At 46.5% G+C, this 18,066-nt stretch overlaps 1 protein-coding gene across 3 annotated transcripts in view; it reads left to right on the top strand.

Annotated features, from left to right (window-relative positions):
* MYO7A (myosin VIIA) overlaps positions 1-18,066 on the top strand; it is a 68,702-nt gene that overhangs the window by 13,029 nt on the left and 37,607 nt on the right. For 2 of the 3 annotated variants that reach the window (XM_074918554.1, XM_074918562.1), the window contains 10 exons: positions 1,141-1,283; positions 1,385-1,498; positions 2,337-2,490; positions 3,141-3,217; positions 4,106-4,225; positions 5,463-5,605; positions 5,989-6,199; positions 6,693-6,828; positions 7,236-7,342; positions 15,747-15,884. In XM_074918554.1, coding sequence (XP_074774655.1) covers positions 1,141-1,283; positions 1,385-1,498; positions 2,337-2,490; positions 3,141-3,217; positions 4,106-4,225; positions 5,463-5,605; positions 5,989-6,199; positions 6,693-6,828; positions 7,236-7,342; positions 15,747-15,884 — 1,343 coding nt within the window. Of the gene's footprint in view, positions 1-1,140; positions 1,284-1,384; positions 1,499-2,336; positions 2,491-3,140; positions 3,218-4,105; positions 4,226-5,462; positions 5,606-5,988; positions 6,200-6,692; positions 6,829-7,235; positions 7,343-10,393; positions 10,451-15,746; positions 15,885-18,066 lie in introns of all 3 variants that reach the window. The other variant, XM_074918545.1, reaches the window with a different exon arrangement.

Raw genomic sequence — 18,066 nt, 5'->3', positions numbered from 1 at the left:
ATCAGCTCGTGGCCTTAATAGGTTCATTGGCAAGCTGTTACTGTGATCAGCCCCACTGTTTTAATTGGTTGTCTTTAAATTAAATAGGTGATCCGACCCTCTGGCCACAAAGTGATGGCAGATGGTCCTTTTACACTTATGCAGAAAAATGGCATTTTTCTTAAAGAACAACATTTTTACCACCCCCACTACTCCCAGGGAGCTGTATTTTGCTTGGGAAATAGCCCCCTAAGAATCAACAGAAATGTGAATATCCTAACTGCTTTCCATGCATAATGTTAGCAGAGCAGACAAGCAAGCCACTGGCTGAGCTTTCCTTCTCTGTGCTCTGATGGAGCTTCCCTCGGTCGTGGCCTGAAGATGCAACGAGGCTCTCGGGGCACTGCGGGGCTGCCTGACCACAGGTGGTGTAAAGCATCGTGGCGCACGGCATGTACACAGCGTGTTTTTGAACACGTGCTTCATCGCTGCTAGGATTGAGGGGAAGAGAAGCTCTGTATTTCAGATGCATCTCCACCACCCACCAGCAATCCTGGAGAATAAATTCCAGGTCATGCTGGTGGGGGCACTCATGGCAGTGGTGAACACCCACACAGAGGATGGATGGGTACCTTCCTCTGCACACCGTCTGTCTGCAGGGAGAAGCATCCCTCTGGAAGTTGACTTAGTCCTCTGTATCTCCCTGAAGGACGAACTCTTTTCTTTCCCCCTCAGTCCCCAAATCACTCAGCAAATCTCGGTCACCAAATCACTCACCAGCAGCTCTGTCATTTCCTGCACAGCACAGCACTCACGCACTGCAGCATCCTTCTGCCGGCCTCGCTCAACGCTCTTGTGTTTCATCAGCTGCTGCCAAAACCCTGCTGTCAGAGCCCTTCTTCCTGGATAAGGTCACCCTGTTCCCATACCTCCTTCTCTGGGCTCCTCTCTGTATTTCCAAGGACAGTCATCTGCAGTATATCCTGTTTCCCCACACTGAGATGAAATCGAGCCAGCCAAACTTAAGGGAAAGGCTTTGGGGATTATTTTTTACCCTCTCAGCCTTGCTCTTCCGATTATTTTTTTTTTTGCCTATGAGACCAGATCCATGACTGTCCCTGCGTCAGGTCCTCTCTGACCCGCTGCAATTCCTCCCCGCAGCTTTCGGGAACGCAAAGACCATTCGTAATGACAACTCCAGCCGATTTGGGAAGTACATCGACATCCACTTCAACAAAAGGGGAGCCATCGAGGGGGCAAAGATTGAGCAGTACCTGCTGGAGAAGTCCCGGGTCTGCAGGCAGGTGAGGCGATACATCTGCAAGGCGTGGGAGCTGGCACCCCGTCAGTCGGCCTTTGCAGTGCTGTTCTCCTCGCAGAGCTGACACTGGCTCTTCTACCGCAGGCCCAGGACGAGAGGAATTACCACGTGTTTTACTGCATGCTGAGAGGAATGACAATGGAGCAGAAGAAGAAGCTGGGTCTTGGGAAAGCCACAGACTACAACTACCTTGCGATGGTGAGAGCGCAGCGAAGCAGAGGTTTGGTGAGGTGATGTGGTGAAAACTTCTTAGCAAGGGAGAGAGAAGTGAGAGCTGCTTTCTTCACAGCACTGAGTCTTAGCCACGGGGTTTGTGGGACTTCTTTGTCCCACCACCACAAGCCTCACAGTCTTAGTGTAAACCCTTATCCCCTGTGTATAGACCAGGTTATTTCCACTCTTCCTGTGAAGCAGGACATATGCTTGGATGACTTTAGTGTTTGGTGCCCAGGCCACTTTGTCTGGAAATAACCAGGGTGTTGGATACGACGTGATGCTCTTGCAGCAGCGATGGACGAGGAGACATGCATGGCTGGATGGTGCATTCTCTGCAGCATACAGTGCTGAGCTGTCTCTGCTCCACATGTCTGACAGAGCCAGCAATCTCCAGCCCCGCTCCCAGTGTTGCAATCCAGAGGAGCTGGTAGAAGCAGGTGTAAATAAGGCTGGTCCATCATCAACGAGGCTGGGAGCCAGTTTTCTATCTGGATCAGTGGGAGCCTCTGGCATGTTTCCTTCTCGCTCTGTATCTCCACTTCAGGGAGCTTCTTCTCCTCTGCTGATTGCAGCCAGACACAGGGTAGCTGGGGACAGCAGGGTAAGTGCAGGTCACAGAGCTGAGAACCAAATCACAGTATACACCAAAGGGCAGAGCCAGATCCACAGGTTCAACATCATCGTTTGCTTATTCATCCCTTATACAAGACATCTGCTCATTTAGGGGGAAGCCCTGCATAGCCTGGGGTTACACCCATCCTTGCCAGACCCTCCCTCTCTGCTTTACCCCATGCACTGTGCGGTCTCTTCGCCTCCCCAGGGTAACTGCACAACCTGCGATGGCAGAGATGACAGCAAGGAGTACGCCAACATCCGCTCCGCGATGAAGGTCCTGATGTTCACCGACACGGAGAACTGGGAGATCTCCAAGCTGCTGGCAGCCATCCTGCACATGGGGAACCTGCAGTATGAAGGTAAAAGGACAAAATACAGGGACATGGTCACTTCTGCTCCTTATTCTGCGTGGTGAGAGGGACCCAGGCTCAGGGACAAAGGGCTGTAGCCAGTCCACCTGCCATGGTGCCATGCCAGCGACTCCGGTGCTTATTGTGGAGTGTAAGGACAAGAAAGGAGGAATAGCCCCACTCTGTAGGGCTGCCAGACTCCAGTATGCTCAGTGACATCCACCTTTCCTGAATTTAGGGAGGTTGAATATGGCCACAAGCCATTCAGTAGACTCAGGTTTTGCAAGAAGAGACTAATGGAGTGGTTGACAAGTGCCTGTATGATTGAATATGCCTTTGTAAAGGTACCAAACCACCCTGCTGTCAGAGATGACATGGCAATTTAAAAGCCTCTTTGGAAGACAGAAGCCTAAAGCTCTTACATGTTAGAAATGTTTTTACCCCATCAGTCATTTAGGGTGGCTGGCAGAGCAGAGTACAGGTCCTTTGCAGGCAGCAGCAGGACTCCAGCAGCCACATGAACTTTTCCTTCTGATGGACAGCTTTTGCCTGGCCATCACACAGAGCCAGTGGAGAAAGACCCTTCCCCTCACCCTCATCCACCTTCTGCAGAGCCATGTCCCTCGCTGACGGCTTTCCCTCTGCCTTTCTTCCCCCAGCTCGGACCTATGACAACCTGGATGCCTGCGAGGTTGTTCAGTCAGCATCGCTAATCACGGCGGCATCGTTGCTGGAGGTCAGTGGCTCTGCGATGCTGCTCTCCCCTTTCTGGCTTGTTCCCCTATTCCCAGTATTGCGGCAAAGCTTCATCTGAGCCAGACTCTCCTTGCACCCAGTTCTAGAAGGACGTAGAGGCCTGGGTAAGCCATATCTTGCCCTGCACTGGCAGCATGAAGGTGGAGATCTCCATCTGAGCTGGGTATCTGAGCTCCCCTACACACCAGCAGAGAGAAACAGGCACTTTGGTGGCACGTCATCCTAAGAAGGACATCCAGAATAGCTCAGTTCCTAAAATAGAGTGTTTCCTTCATTGATGTAAAGAGTTTATTACAGCGGCTGAGACAGAGATGTACCTGAAGTGAGGTGAGATGCCTCTCACCCAAGCCATGCATGCAGTGGCTGGAGCATTCCTCAGTGGCCTCCCCAGCAAGTAACAGGGCTCCCTCAGGGACACCATCTCATCTCCATAGGCACTGCTGTTGCCAGAGTGTGATCCACAGCTGTCTGCAGGCTGTTTTCATGTACTTTAGGGGATTGACATTTCTCTGGTTCTATCTCAGAAGTATGACAAAGGGTTAAGGGGATCCAAAGCTCCATTCGTGCTGATAGGATACAGCTTTGCTTTTTCATCTTCTCTCCCCACGTTCCTTAACATCTCACACTAAATCACAAGAACACTTTCCATACTAAAACAGTGTATAAAAGTATTAATTACTTTCTCTGAAAATGCCTGTGACATCATTTGAGATATTTGCCCTGTACAGCTAAGAAAAGTCACTTACCTCCAGCTATGGGGGGCTGCACTGTTCCCCCCTGGCCATGCACATTCAGGCCAGTAGCCCAGGCCACTGTAAGGACACCTTGTGTTATAGTCAGCAGCTGTGTTTGGTGGTGTCTTTGCCAGGTTGACCCTCAGGACGTGATGAACTGCCTTACCAGCCGGACTATAATCACCAGGGGTGAGACCGTCTCCACCCCTCTCAGCATGGAGCAAGCACTGGATGTGAGGGACGCTTTTGTAAAGGTAAGTGTTAGGGCATTCCCTTCTGGTCCTGTTCATAAGCTGAAGAAATCTGACGCTTCTGAGATGAGAGCATCAACTGCACAGGAGAAATGTCTCGCTTTGTGAAATGTCTCGCTATCTTGCTGAACTCAGATCAGCAGGTGGCCTTGAAACTGTGTTCCCACTGGGATGCACAAAGAGTTGAGGTGGAAGGAGTCTAGAGAGCCTGGCTGGTCTTCAGGGGATTTGCAGTCTGGACTTGAAACTGTCTATACCTAAAGGTGACCTATAGAAGGAGCCAGCATGACTGAAATGACTTCACCTCAACCTCAGGAAAACATTCCAGCTTAAGCCCCAGGGCTAGATCCTCAGCTGCTATAAATCAGAGCACCTCTAACACCCACACCTGAATTTCAGGATTTGGGCATGTCTGCAGCAGTACATAAAGCCAAACATCACAGGAAAAGGGAGTTCAGCAGCCATCAGAACACTTAGAGTACCACCCAAGGCTGTGGGGTGATGAAGGATGACAGGGTGGGTGTGCAGCGCTGCTGTGCTGTTTGCAGCCCCATGTAAGGTTGAAAACCAAGTACCAGTGGCATACTTTGGCCAACCTGGGCCCCCCGCTCTGTCTGTGGGGAACTGGTAGATCAAGTTAGCTGGTTTGATACCTAACTATTCTGCAAATCCAGGCAGTGATTTCTCCAGTGGTAGTGAGCCTTTGGATCAGGCTTCCCTCCTGGTAGCACTGCTGTAGCTTATACAAAAGAAATTAATAACACTGTAAAATGTGGAATTCTGGAATTACTGAAGCAGCAATAGCTCTTTCATGAAATCAGCAGACTGGTCAGCCGGTGCTGCAACATTTAAGTCAGCACCTTGTCCAGGTGAGACATTCTTGGCTTGTCTAGCAGTGTAACGTGGCTCTTCTGATCTGTGGAGAGACATGTTTAGAAATGAAGGAAAGGACTCTCTGCCTTTACAGCAAGCCTATAAATCCCAAATATAGGACTATCCAAATCTGGGATTTTGCTTTCAGTTATCTTTTATCTAGGATTTCAGGTCTGTTTTCCCTGATCTACATAACAGCTTTTGAAGCTTTAAGCCATACCAAGAGCTGGCATAAATGTTGGAGAGGGGCTGTCCAGTTGTTGGCCATACTTCAGGGGAGCCTGTGCCATCACGAGCGAAGTGGTGCCACAATAGCAGAGTGGACTGCTAACCTCTCTTAGTGACCTCCATCTTTGGGATATTGCAGGGAATTTATGGGCGGCTTTTTGTGTGGATTGTGGAGAAGATCAATGCTGCAATTTACAGACCTCCTTCGCAGGAACTCAAAAGTGTCAGGAGATCCATCGGCCTCCTTGACATCTTTGGCTTTGAGAACTTCACAGTGAACAGGTATGGAACCTGCAGAAGGAGGACCAGGTCTTAACCCTCCTTCACCACCCCAAGCTCAAGGTCTTGCTGTCCTTTCACCTCTCCTGAGATGAACAGGACTGGGCTGGGCCAAGGCTTTTTCTGTATGAGATATCATCAGAGCTAATCACTATTATGTTGCAGCAGACAACGTATCTCCTAAAGGCTATACACATATGATGGCTATAACGTTGTCTGGGGGGAGAAAAACTGTTTATGTGAACCACTAAGGAAATTCTCAGCCAACAGCAACCTTACTGAGTGGCTGACGTGATCTGAGAGTGTCGCTTCAAGCATGGAGAGAGATGGAGAAAGATAGACCGCGGTGGATCTAAAGTGTCCTCTCCTTGACCTTCCCTCTACAGTTTTGAGCAGCTTTGCATTAACTTTGCAAATGAAAACCTGCAGCAGTTCTTCGTGCGCCATGTCTTCAAACTAGAGCAGGAGGAGTACAACCTGGAGAACATCAACTGGCAGCACATCGAGTTCACCGATAACCAGGATGCCTTGGACATGATTGCCATCAAGCCCATGAACATCATCTCCCTCATTGACGAGGAGAGCAAGTTCCCTAAGGTGTGTTTTTGGCTCAGCCCTGCTTCCAATGACTCTCCTTTTTTTTTACCCCCTGTGCACTTGCATGCTGGCACCCTATGAGGGGTGTGGTTGGCCCCCAACACACATTCACCAGAGGGTTGCCTATTCGTAGTTTTTATTGCTCTGTCACATTTTCTTCCCTGCGTACCACAACCATGCTTAAAACACGTTAGTATTTCTGACGGAAGAATATGCCTGCAAGAGGCTCAGGAATAGCCTCTGACAAAGTTTAAGAGAAAATAATATTAAATATACTCCCTTAGGAGCACTGTCTTAAAACCAGCAAAACATGCCAGTGATATTTAATCAGTTTCTTTAACTTCTGTGCTTGAGATATCCTCTCCAACCCATCTCTTCTCAAAATAAATACACATTGTCACCCAAGACAAAAAAAGAAATGCACTGTTGATTGGAAAATTATTTTAATGGAACAAACCCTGGTTAAATGTTAGATCTTTTCCTGTATGCACAGGGTACAGATGCCACCATGTTACACAAGCTGAACTCCCAGCACAAGCTTAACACCAACTATATTCCTCCGAAGAATAACTATGAAACCCAGTTTGGCATTAATCACTTTGCTGGCATTGTTTACTACGAAACAAAAGGTAAGTTGCAGCTCCTGGGGCATGGCAGGTGTGAGGGGATGCCCGGAGGAAGGTGAACTGCTGCTGTGTTGGAGCAGAGCAGGATGGTAGCCCATAGTAGTGTCAGCGTACTCCTCCTCTGGCTGCAGGGACTTGGCCCTTCAGCAGTGCCTATGAGCTGCAGAGTGTGGTGGTGTTTCATTCCTGTTGTGCCCATGACAGAACTGCAATCCTTTGCACCACATGCATCTTTGATCCAGGCTCAAGATGCACCTTGTCTTCCTTCTCTTGGTCCCCCTTATCTCTGCCCACTCATTACCTCCCCAAGAACAGCCAGTAATCCAGCAACCCAGAGGCTGTTTGCACGGCTCATCCTGGCCATGTTGCACTGTGTCATCTATGTATGTGTTGTCCCATTATTCCTCTAGGTTTCTTGGAGAAAAACAGGGACACGCTGCATGGAGACATCATTCAGCTGGTGCATTCCTCAAAAAATAAGTTCATCAAGCAGATCTTCCAAGCAGATGTGGCAATGGTAATGCAGGCGGGAGACCTTCATTCACAGGGGGATGTTGCTGGAAGGGGCAGAAGATTTGCAAAGAGTCACGTTGCTCTAAGGCTGTTTGGGGTGTTTCAAACCTGCTGGTGTGAGCCAACCATCAGAGAGTGTTAAGTGTTAATGTGGTACCTCCACACCCCCAGTTCACTGCATTCAGTTTGTCAAATATTATTTTGTGCTGTGATTAGTCCCCTCCTAATTGTGTAGGGATGGGAACAGTAAGGGTTTTGACTGTAGAAATCTGAGACAGAGCTAGCTCCTTTAGCTGAGCAGTCTAGATCTAAGTGAGAAGTGAAAACCAAATACTTGTAGACCAGAGCAGACTGAAGGGACAATCTGGCTAACCTTTAAGCACGCAGCAGGACGGTTGTGTTTTACTGTTATGACAGCAGAAAGAGGACACCGGGTATGAAAGCTGAACTTCAAAGCTCCCCTTTCCACATCCCAGCCCTCTGGGAGGGTGTGTGCTTACTCCATGCTTGGTGTGGGAGAAGACCATGTGCACTGAAGCCTTGGAGGAAGGCACAGTTATTGCTTTAACTCTTCTCACCCCATCTGAGCATTTATTACTAGGATGCCATCTTAAATATTGAGATTAATGACTATTTCACCATTAATAACACAAATATACGATGTTTTCTTAAGCTGAACATCTACATCTCCCTACTAAGACATCATTAGCCCTGCTCCCAAAATTAAAGCAGAAACTGTTTTAAAATATCAACCTTACAGAACCTGGAAGTCTACACAGATAGGTCGCTATGGCCAAATCCTCCACTCTTTCCCTAGGCAAAGCCATGGGACTGCAAATGGTGTGGGGGTAAAATTTATCAAAGCAACCAAGTTTTTTAGAAGTTGGAGTCCTATTTCCAAATGCCAGCCAATGCCACTGATGGCTTAAGGGACTTAGAGACTCTCAGGAGTGCCAAACAGATTTAAGTGCTGAGTTCCTTTAGCTGATGAGGGAAAGAAATGTTTAAATTCCCAAGAATTTTTTTTAACTAGGCTACAGGCACTTCTGCAAGCCTTGTTCATAATCTTTAGCCACTCAGTTTTGCTTCTGCTGAAATGAATGATCAATGTCCTTTTGACTTCGTTGGGAACAAGAGGATAACATTTATCAGCCCCAATTAAGCTACCAATTGGCATGACACTTCTGGTGGGTTCAGAGCTATCCCCAGGTGTGGATACTCCTGCTGAACTAGGCGCTAACTCCCTTAGCATCAGTGTTGCCATTTACTTTGCTTTTTATCGCTTATTCCTCACTGCTTTTTTGTTTTCAGTGCAAGCTTTGCAGTTCAACTTGGAAATTATTTCTTCCTTGTTTGAGCAGAGATGCACTCTGGGGAATCAAGGAGAGGGAGCTCTCAGTTTTACACAGTTGTACAGATTTCTTCACGGGGACACTTACCAAGCATCTTTAAAAGATGCTGGAAGTATATGACAGCAAAATGGAGATTTTCACCTGGGTGTTGTCCAGGACCTGAGAACTGAGACCTTTTAAAGCATCAGAGCACTTTTTTTTTTTCTTGGGAATCTGTCCCGAGTGGTGGTCCCTGTGCTTTGATACTTTAATGATCTCTGCTTTTCTTTTTTGAATGAGAGATTTGTAACCTGACTGGCATGGAACTGGAAGAGGAGCAAACATTGTGTACCAGATCCCTTAATCATGCACAATGTCCCCTGAACACCACACAAACAAAAGGGCTCAGACAAACAGGATCCATCGTGGGGCTGAGATGATTTTGCCATTGATTTCCACCAAAATTCAAGAATATTCGCAGCCCCTTTCTTAAAGAAAATTCCCCAAAAGAAGAAGTAGGTGAGCCTGGGTCATGGGAATTGACTGCATGTAGCAAAGAGCTGGGGCGAAAGCTCTTCTTGGAAGTGTGCATGCCTTCCCCGAGCATCAGTGAGACAATCTGTGGAGAAACCTTCCAGAGACATTCAGGCCAGGTCAATCAAATCTAGGTTAATCTCTTTGTTAAGAGCTAAATCAAATAATGAGGCATTTTGCTCAACAACTCCCACCCTTTGGTCCTCAGGAGCTTATCAACGAGTTTGTAGGATTTTGTGAGTCAGTGCAAAGCAAGTCCATGTCTGCTTGACATTCAGTCTTTCAAACGGGATCTTAATATGGCAGAAACTTGAGAAAGCCACAGATCAGAGACGTTTGAAAACTAGTCGAGAGTGTGTGTTTGAATATTACGGTAACTGTTTGGTCTTTGAAAGACCCAATATTTGTGCACAACAAAACCTGCGTGGGGAACTTGCTAGAGCACGTGGGGCTGCGAAGCCTGATTTAAACACGCTCGTCATAGAGAAGGTCAACCTGTATGTGTTTGATGAATTGGAACATTGCTGTGAGAGGTGCCAGGTGAAATGATAGATTCAGTGGGAATTGTACCCTGTTCCTCCAGCCGGAGGGGTCTGACAGCGCTGCTTCCTCGAGGAACAGGTGGAAGGATCAGTGGAGGATGGGAACCGGTGAAGGGAAAAGCCAATGGGACGTTTGGGGTCTTTCCCCTTGTCAAAAATTTCAATTCTATAGAAAATATCTGATTTGTTGGATTAAAATCAAGGAGGGAGAGATTTCTTTAGATTTTTGTGGAAATTTGGTTTTTCCCTGGCATTTTCCCAACCGCTCGTGTATTGAGAGCACCAGTCACAGGAGAGCAGGGATGTGTGAGAGAGAAAGGTGACTGAAACTGGATGGATAACAAGTGAGGTTAGAAGATGTAGAAGACTTCTTTCCAAGAGGCCAGATCTGGCTGGTAGCAGTTCACTCAGCTTCAGGAATGTGAACGTGAAGATGAAAGAGAAAAGCCAGGAGGGGAGTAGACAAAAATCTAAGAATTAATGCATTTTGTTTGTGAGATATTTTAATGGCTGGACCCTCAAGACTAACAATATCAGGCTCCCATTTCAGTTATTCCTTCTTTTCACTATTTGCTCTTCTCTGTCTCTGTTTGTGTTTTGTTGTTTTGTTTTTTGTTTTTTTGTTTTTTTCACCTGTGCTTCATGTAGTTTCTCTGTGGCTATGCATCCAGCACATTTGGCCAGTCGCCCACACCCACACCAAAGGTAAACTGAATACATGAGTTCCTCTGTTGTATATTCACCTCTCCTTGGCAAGGATTGTGCTTTGCTTTTGTCGGTTTATTACTCTTCCTGAACTATCTATAGAGGATCCGTTTCAAGTGATCAGTATGACGGTGAGCATTTTTACAGCTATTCGAATAGATGAAGGAGTATGACTATGTCTTTTATTTCTAGGATTCAACTCAGAAGCTTTGTAATAATGGGAATTTGGTTTGGATAAAATCAGAACCAGCCCAAGCCAAAGTTTTGGGATTATTTTTTTTTTTCCTAATATTTGAATAATTTTAATTAACTTCAGATGGACCATCTGTGGGATTTGTCTGTTTTTTATCATGGTGCCACCATTGGTTTCAGTGGGACATTATTCCTCCATGCAACTGCAAATCAGGCCCTGTTTTGGCCTTTTTGGGGCAGGAAGCTGATACTTCATGTGCAAAGAGAGACTCTTAGACTGCATTTCTGGGTCACTTGGAAATGCCATTATTCTCAGAGGTTTTTTAGGTCTTGTTCAGGGGACATTTCAGATTCAAGCCTTCAAAGACACAGTTAATATTGAACCTTGCCATGATCATCAAAACAGGCTCTTGGCACCTTTTTTAGGTCTTTTCTGTTCCATCTCATCTCCTGACTGGTTCTGATGGCTTCCCAAACCTTTCTTGATAGATATTTGCTCATAGGGTAACATACTGTGTGCTAAAGGTTTTGCGAATTAACTTTGCGACTGCTCAAATTTCCATGACAATCTTCCGATAGCCAGAGGATTATGTTAGAGATGGACCTGATTTTCAGAATTCAAATCCTTGCATGGGGCTGAATTTCAACCCTTCTTACCTCTGCAGTGTCTCGGGATGTTTGCACTTGGAATTCCAATGAGGGGGATCTGACCCAAGATGACCCAAAGTCATTCATTCTAGAGCTGGACTCCTTCCCCTCCGTATCATGATTGCAAATTGTTTGAATTGCACATCAAATTGGGCCCTGTTCTAGACTTGTAGCAATGCCACACACCAAAAAAAAACCAAACAAACAAAAAAAAAAAACCAAACCCATCCTTCCTGAGTTAGGATATGGTGGAATTAAATCCAGGAGGGAATTGTGCAAAATCTGTCAGAAATACCCAGACCAGTCTTTTCCCTGAAGACAACAACAGGAGATACGAGGAAATGGAAGGCATAATACTGATTATTTTTATAAGTTTCATTGTTGTTCTTCTTATAATATAGCCGTATGTTTTGTAGGTTTTCTAATGAATAATAATTGATTGTATTTGCTAGGCACTGAGGAAGTGTGGAGCACCCAGGCCAAAAAAATTTTCCAAATATATCAATATCAGTAAGTTTTATAAAAAAGGGGAGCAGGTCAATATAGTGATACTCAGCACATAGCCTGTGTCAATTTTGCATCTGAAGACACTTTTCAGACTGCACAGCATTTAGGAGAGAGACTGTCTCTTCACTATATGCCACTGCAGATATTCCTGTGAGGGGGCCTCAACTTTCAGTGGTCACCCGGAGGCCACCCCAGTGACATGTCATACAAAATAACAAACAAATAGTGTCATTTTTCTCAGTCTTTAGAAAAAAAGGCTGAGAAACAGCACGTCATGTTGGCATGGACCATTTTAGTGACCTTATTAACCTAAAGAGATGGAAGGACAGTCTTTTGTCCAGAACCTTTCCCCAGAGTGTTGCTGGGGTGCATGTTTCTCTCTCCTTCCCTAACTCACCTTAAGTAACTAATCTTTCTGCGTTTCAACTGAAGCAGGTCACCATCTCCCTGGCAGACCTAGTGCTGAGCACGACAATCCTGGTGCACCGTGCAGCCTTCTCCTTAAAGTGGGAGGAGAAGGTGCAGAGGGGCAGCAGGAGTCACTCCTACCATTTCTGACTCAGTGACATTTCTCTTTGTACTTGCCTTTTCTCCTTGCTTTTGTTTTCTTGTTTTGAATGTTACAAATTAAAAAAAAAAACCCTGGTGATTGCCCTAGCAATCTGGTCTTTATTAAGACGACCCTGTCTAACATATCTTTGTGTCTGTCTTAATCCACTGAACCCACAGGGTGTGAACAGGCTGAACTGGTAATTGCTTTCTCAGCCCTGGACACTTAAGTACCTAAATGTGTCCAAGACACCAAAGGAAGGAGTCTGAACAGGTCCCTAGAGATTTTAGAGCTTCACAGAGATGCTGGGAAATGTCTTGATGCTCCAGCTGCATCACTGGGGATCTCAGACACCTCATGCTGGGGGAACATCCTCTTGTGCCCTGCCGATGATGTTCTGACTTGACTTTTGTCTTTATGTTACTGCAAACAGCCACGCGTGTGTCTGCACCTCTAGAGTTCAGGCTGGCTCGAGATGGCAGAAAGGAGTGGCACTGAAGCATTTCTGAATATCATGCTGGTCTACACATCTTTCTGAACTCTCTTCTGAGATGGTGCATCTCTGTAAATCATGTAGTTCTCTTCTTTTTCTTCTTTTTCTCTACTGTTTGGTGGCGGTTTTTTTATCTTCGATGCTGAGCACAGTGATTACTCAGTGCCTCAGTCTGGGCTACAGCACCTGTGAATCCTACACGTCCTCCTGTGTGCTAGACTCTGTATAGACACTAGTGAAGAGATAGTCTATGTCCCAAAGATGCTACAGTCTCAGAGTTTGAAAGCTAAGACATGTCTAAGCAGGAGAAAAGAAGACGGTGTTCAGCGCTTTCTGCTTCAGGCTACAGGGACTGGGTCTCTTTTGCGCTAAAAAATGCTCCTTCTCTGCAGTAAAGCCTGTATTTTCAGTGCCTTGCTAGGCTGTGTTGCCAGGCTGCTCCACTCCTTTTATTTTTCTGGCCATTTTGCTGGAATAAGGGAAGAGATATGATTCTCCCCACCCTGGTGTTGAGGTGAGATGGGAGGAACCATGATGACTTCAGTGGTCTCGTCCTGTCCGTGCAAGAGGAGGCTGAGGCAAAGCATTCACCTGATATTTCGTTGTGTAGCCAAGAGCCTGGTTAGTGCCCACGTGGCTGGTGCCCACACTGAGAGGGGTCTGTGCCCGAAGGTCAGGCCCAGGAAGCATGTGAATGGATGGGGTGGTGCAGTCTTGACAGGAGAATCTCAGGCTGCACAGACAATTTGGGTAGGAAGACAAGCTGCTTTCTGGCCACTGCCCCTTCCCTCCAACACCTCCCAGCAAAAAGCACTCAGGTGTAAAGATGGAGATGGCACCACTGCTTTCTACCAGAGCTGGATGCATGCAAGAAAGAAATGCAAGTCATCAGCAACCTAGAGAGGGAGGTCTTGCTGTCTGGCAGCAAACCACTCATGTATTCCCTTGTAGACCCTTGTACAAAGTCTTGCACCTTTCCTACCACCACAGCTGAAAAATGACCTTTCCCAGCCAAGCTCAAACTGGCAAACCTGACTAATGTGCAATTGCTTCCAACTTCCAGCCCTGCTCCTACATCTGTTGCTGCTTCTAACCCCTGTGGCTATCCTTTCACATTTCACAGAGGGGACCCCTTGCACACCCCAGCAAACTGATAAGAAAATATTAATCAAAGCTATCGAAACCAGGATTCTTGGTGAAATGGCCTATTGCTCATCAAATCTGTGACAGAATGTCAGCACTAGACTCTACAGTGCTCTGCAGGTAGCAGCCGCATCATTACGCTAGATTTGTTAACAGCTTGTCCTTTGGGGGAGGATTTTGCTGGGAGAGATCACTGATACAAACCCCACACACACCCCCCATGCCCTTTTCGAGAAGCAGGCCAGGTTTTTCTGGTGTGTGCATGAGCTGGGTTTTCTCTTGTTGGAATTCCATGATGACTTTGTGTTTGTGTTGATTGGGTTTGTCTCAACATCATATCCAACCCGAGCTGTGCAAATTCCCTGCCCACAGCAAGGGGGTTGGACTAGATGGTATTTATAGTCCCTTCCAACTCAAACTATCCTGTGATTCTGTGAAATTCTTCAGATTTTGGGGGTGGGAATGTTATCTGGCAGGTTATCAGTGCTGTACGATGAAGCGCACATAAAGGTTTTAGCAAAAGTAGAAATAAAACTCACCACCTCGCAAAACGTAGCAGCAAGGCCAGTGCAAATGGAGACATTGTGACTCCACATATGGCTTCACTACCTGCAAAGAAGAGGATGTTTGGAGGAAAAATACATTGAAATTCTGCTGGAATCCTCCCTTTTGGAAATCCCTGGCCACCAGGTCATGTCGATAGGCATGTCACAGTCTGCCTCATTTTTTTATTCGGAGGGAGTTGCATCCTGGTGTCCAACTCTTCCTCCAACCCACCAGCAGTACCTGCTGCCCCACAAAGGCTCCCTGAACACCAAACCCTGTGAGACACACAGCAGCACTGTGACTGACGTGTAATGAGCTCAGGTAACAGTGACTGCAACATGAAATGAGCTAGGGGCTTCATTTAGTCTGGAGGTGGTTTAACAATGTTCTCCCAGGGCAGGGAGAAGGGGCTGTTAAGGGAAACATCTCTAGTCTGCTTTAGAAACACTTGCCTCGAAAATGGAGATTGAATTATTAATTTAACCAAGGGAGATAAACCAAGCAAAATACTCAAAATCATCCTGATTCAACCTAAATGCCCTCCTCATTGACTCCAGTTAATATTCTTTTCCAAACACGACTTGTATCTTCCCTGTAGTGCAGGCTGAGGAATATAGATGTAACCAGAAGTTTCTGGAGCTGTTGCAGAATCACTCTGCAGCAAAAGTGCCCCGGCCTTTTTTTTTTACCAAACGTAGGTCTCTGGTCCTACACCCCAGGGAACAGAAGGGGATCAGCCTGACATGAGGGACCATGACACAGGGGTTGGCGTGACCGTGCTGCAATGCATGAGGACAGGGAAGCCCAAGCCATTCCTGAGGAGCATCCCTGGGCAGATGCATCACCCCAAGCTGCAATACAGAGATTTTTGATGGCCCAGAAGGGGGCTGTTTGCTCTCACGGGCAGATCTTCCTCGTGGCTCTGCATAGGGCAGTTGGGATTGCCAGTCACATAGGGAGGTTTGAGCTGGAGAAATTAAATTTTGGCACTTTTCCTCCCTGGGTAGAGGCGTATGGAGCAGTTTGCCAGCGTTCGGCCATTGCAAGCTCACTGGCTCTGTCCTGCACCTCTCCTGCCACATTGCTCAACCATCTCTGGCCCTGCTCCCCCCCACCTCCAGCCCTGGCTGTTGCGGGACGTTCCCAGGGACGTGGCCAGAGGGGAAAGGCAATGTTATCCTTTCATTTCCTGAGCCCCCTCTGCTGCGGTTTTGCAGGGAGCAGAGACGAGGAAGCGCTCGCCGACGCTCAGCAGCCAGTTCAAGCGCTCCCTGGAGCTGTTGATGAGGACTCTCAGTGTGTGCCAGCCCTTTTTTGTTCGCTGCATCAAGCCCAATGAGTACAAGAAGCCCATGGTAAGTCCTGCTTTTCTTCCTGACTACTTCTTTTGTACAGGACTGCCTGCAGGGTCACTCCGCCTTGGAGCTAATGGCAAAACTCCTTTGGGCGTCAGTGGAGTCACGACTAAGCCTGGGTGCCTAGAAAACCAACCCACAGCCTGTTCTGCAGGCAAGGGAGTCACTGAAGGGTTGACAAAATCTTGCTTTGCGATCCAACAGCACCCCAAAATGTTTTGCTGAGGGGAAATCCTGCCCCTGCCTTTCTTCCCAAGGATGACCTTGAGGAATTCACCCTTTCTCCTATAGAAAATGCCTCTGAATTTCCATAGGGGGTAGGTACCTCCCTACCAGAGACAGGCTGAGCTGTAGGGCCATGGGTTTAGTCCTTTGGCAGGGTTCGACATTTGCTAAAAGTGAGCCCCTTCCCATGGGTGTTTTCTACAAAATCTTTGCTTCCAAGGAATCTCGCTCTGTTTCATCCTCATTAGATCCTTTAGGGTTTTTTAGCACCAATTGTGAAAACAATTCTAAAAGCAGAGGGAAAAAAAAAAAAAAAAAAAGGAAAAAATAGAACAGAGGAAAGGTATTTTACTCTGATTCCCAGAGAGTTACTTCAAAAGCGACGAACGCTCTAGGGACAAACTTTAAAGAGCAAATGAAAGGGAAGGAGATGGCTGTAAATCCCCCTGACCACAAACAGCTCACGGAGGGGCCTCCCAAGTTTTGCAGTGAAAGGTAGATGATAAGGCGGGTGCTGAACACCCAGATCCCACCCTCAGCACCTTGCAGGATGGGACCCTGGTGCTGTTAGCAGCTCACCGCTCTTAATAGTGATATTGCTCAGGGAAGAAGACCTTTATTTAATAATAATTTCAGCTGTTTGTTTCTGCGAATCATTTTGCCCGTGCCTTTGCACTTCAGTAGCAGTTAATTTAACCCGAGCTGAAGCTTTATCTAAAATCAGTGTCTGTTAGCAAAGCTCAACTGAGTGCAAAAAACCATGAAATACTGCATTTCAGAGCTCTTAAGTACAAGCAGTGTTTGTTTGAAATTTATTTTTGCTCTTCAGTGAGCCTAACATGATGAAGGGTGAAAGGTTTGGTGGCTCTCTCAGAGCAGTTTATCCTGGGTTTGGTGAGCATAAAAAGCAACCTAACAGCATCTTAACTGGGTTAATATTTAACAGTATGTCTGATCTGAGATTATCACCTGAGCTGAGATCAAAACGACATGGATGATGCTGAGAAACAGATGTGCATCCTGAACTGATGTTAATAACCTATTCCCAGTGCCCTGACTTTGAGCTGCTTTTACACTTGGATTCGGTCTGGCATTTTGTGTCCTTCATAGGAAGTCTGTGTTTCATCAGCTCTTGCAAGCGCTGAGCCAGAAGTCTCTGCGCAACACATTTATCTACAAAACTTTCAGTGGGACATAAAAAAACCCTACAATTTTGAAAGGATAAGACACAGAAAAATTGATCTCTCCAATAAAGTAATGAGTGAGCTAACGCTGAGTCAGAGACTAGAGTGCTATATGACATGAAATGTGATTTCTTGCTAAATTTTTTTTTTGCTTTGGTTTAATAATAGAAAGAAAAAAAAAATCCCAGATAATGGTATGCAGAGCTGTGCAGGGTGACTGCAAAAGAGAACATTTTCTAGGAGTTCATTTTCTGTCCCTGGCTTTGAAGGAAAGTGTACTGATAGTGATAGGAAATGGAATGGTGGGAAGTGAAAGGTCAGTGGAAAGTTCTGACTGTTTGTTACTTTATGTTATTTTAAAACTTTTGCTTCCTCCTAAAATGTGCTTTGGGGGAAAAAAAAAGAATAAAATTGTTTGCATTGGGATGGTGGCGGGCGTTGTCTGGGTCTGTACATCATTCCACACTGCTGTTTCTGAGCATTGCTCTGTTGTTCTGGTTAGTCAAAGAGAAATGCGTTGGGATGAATTAGGTAACAAACAATGCAGAGAAAGTCAAAACTCTCTCCAGCAGTCTGTGCCTCATCAGACCCTGATGCCAGGAGCATGTAGTTGCCTATATATGCAGTGAACTAGCCCTACAAACTCCGGAGGGTTATTTGCAAGTCCACAACCACTCACATACCCTTCTGCTTCATGGCAAGGGGAGACAGAGGGACACACACCTCTTTCCTCTGCATCTTTCTTGTCCCCAATACCCTCTTTAGACAGGGAG

Source organism: Athene noctua, chromosome 1 (genome assembly GCF_965140245.1).
Source record: "Athene noctua chromosome 1, bAthNoc1.hap1.1, whole genome shotgun sequence".
Taxonomy (NCBI): domain Eukaryota; kingdom Metazoa; phylum Chordata; class Aves; order Strigiformes; family Strigidae; genus Athene; species Athene noctua.
This window is presented reverse-complemented; position numbering and strand designations above follow the sequence as displayed.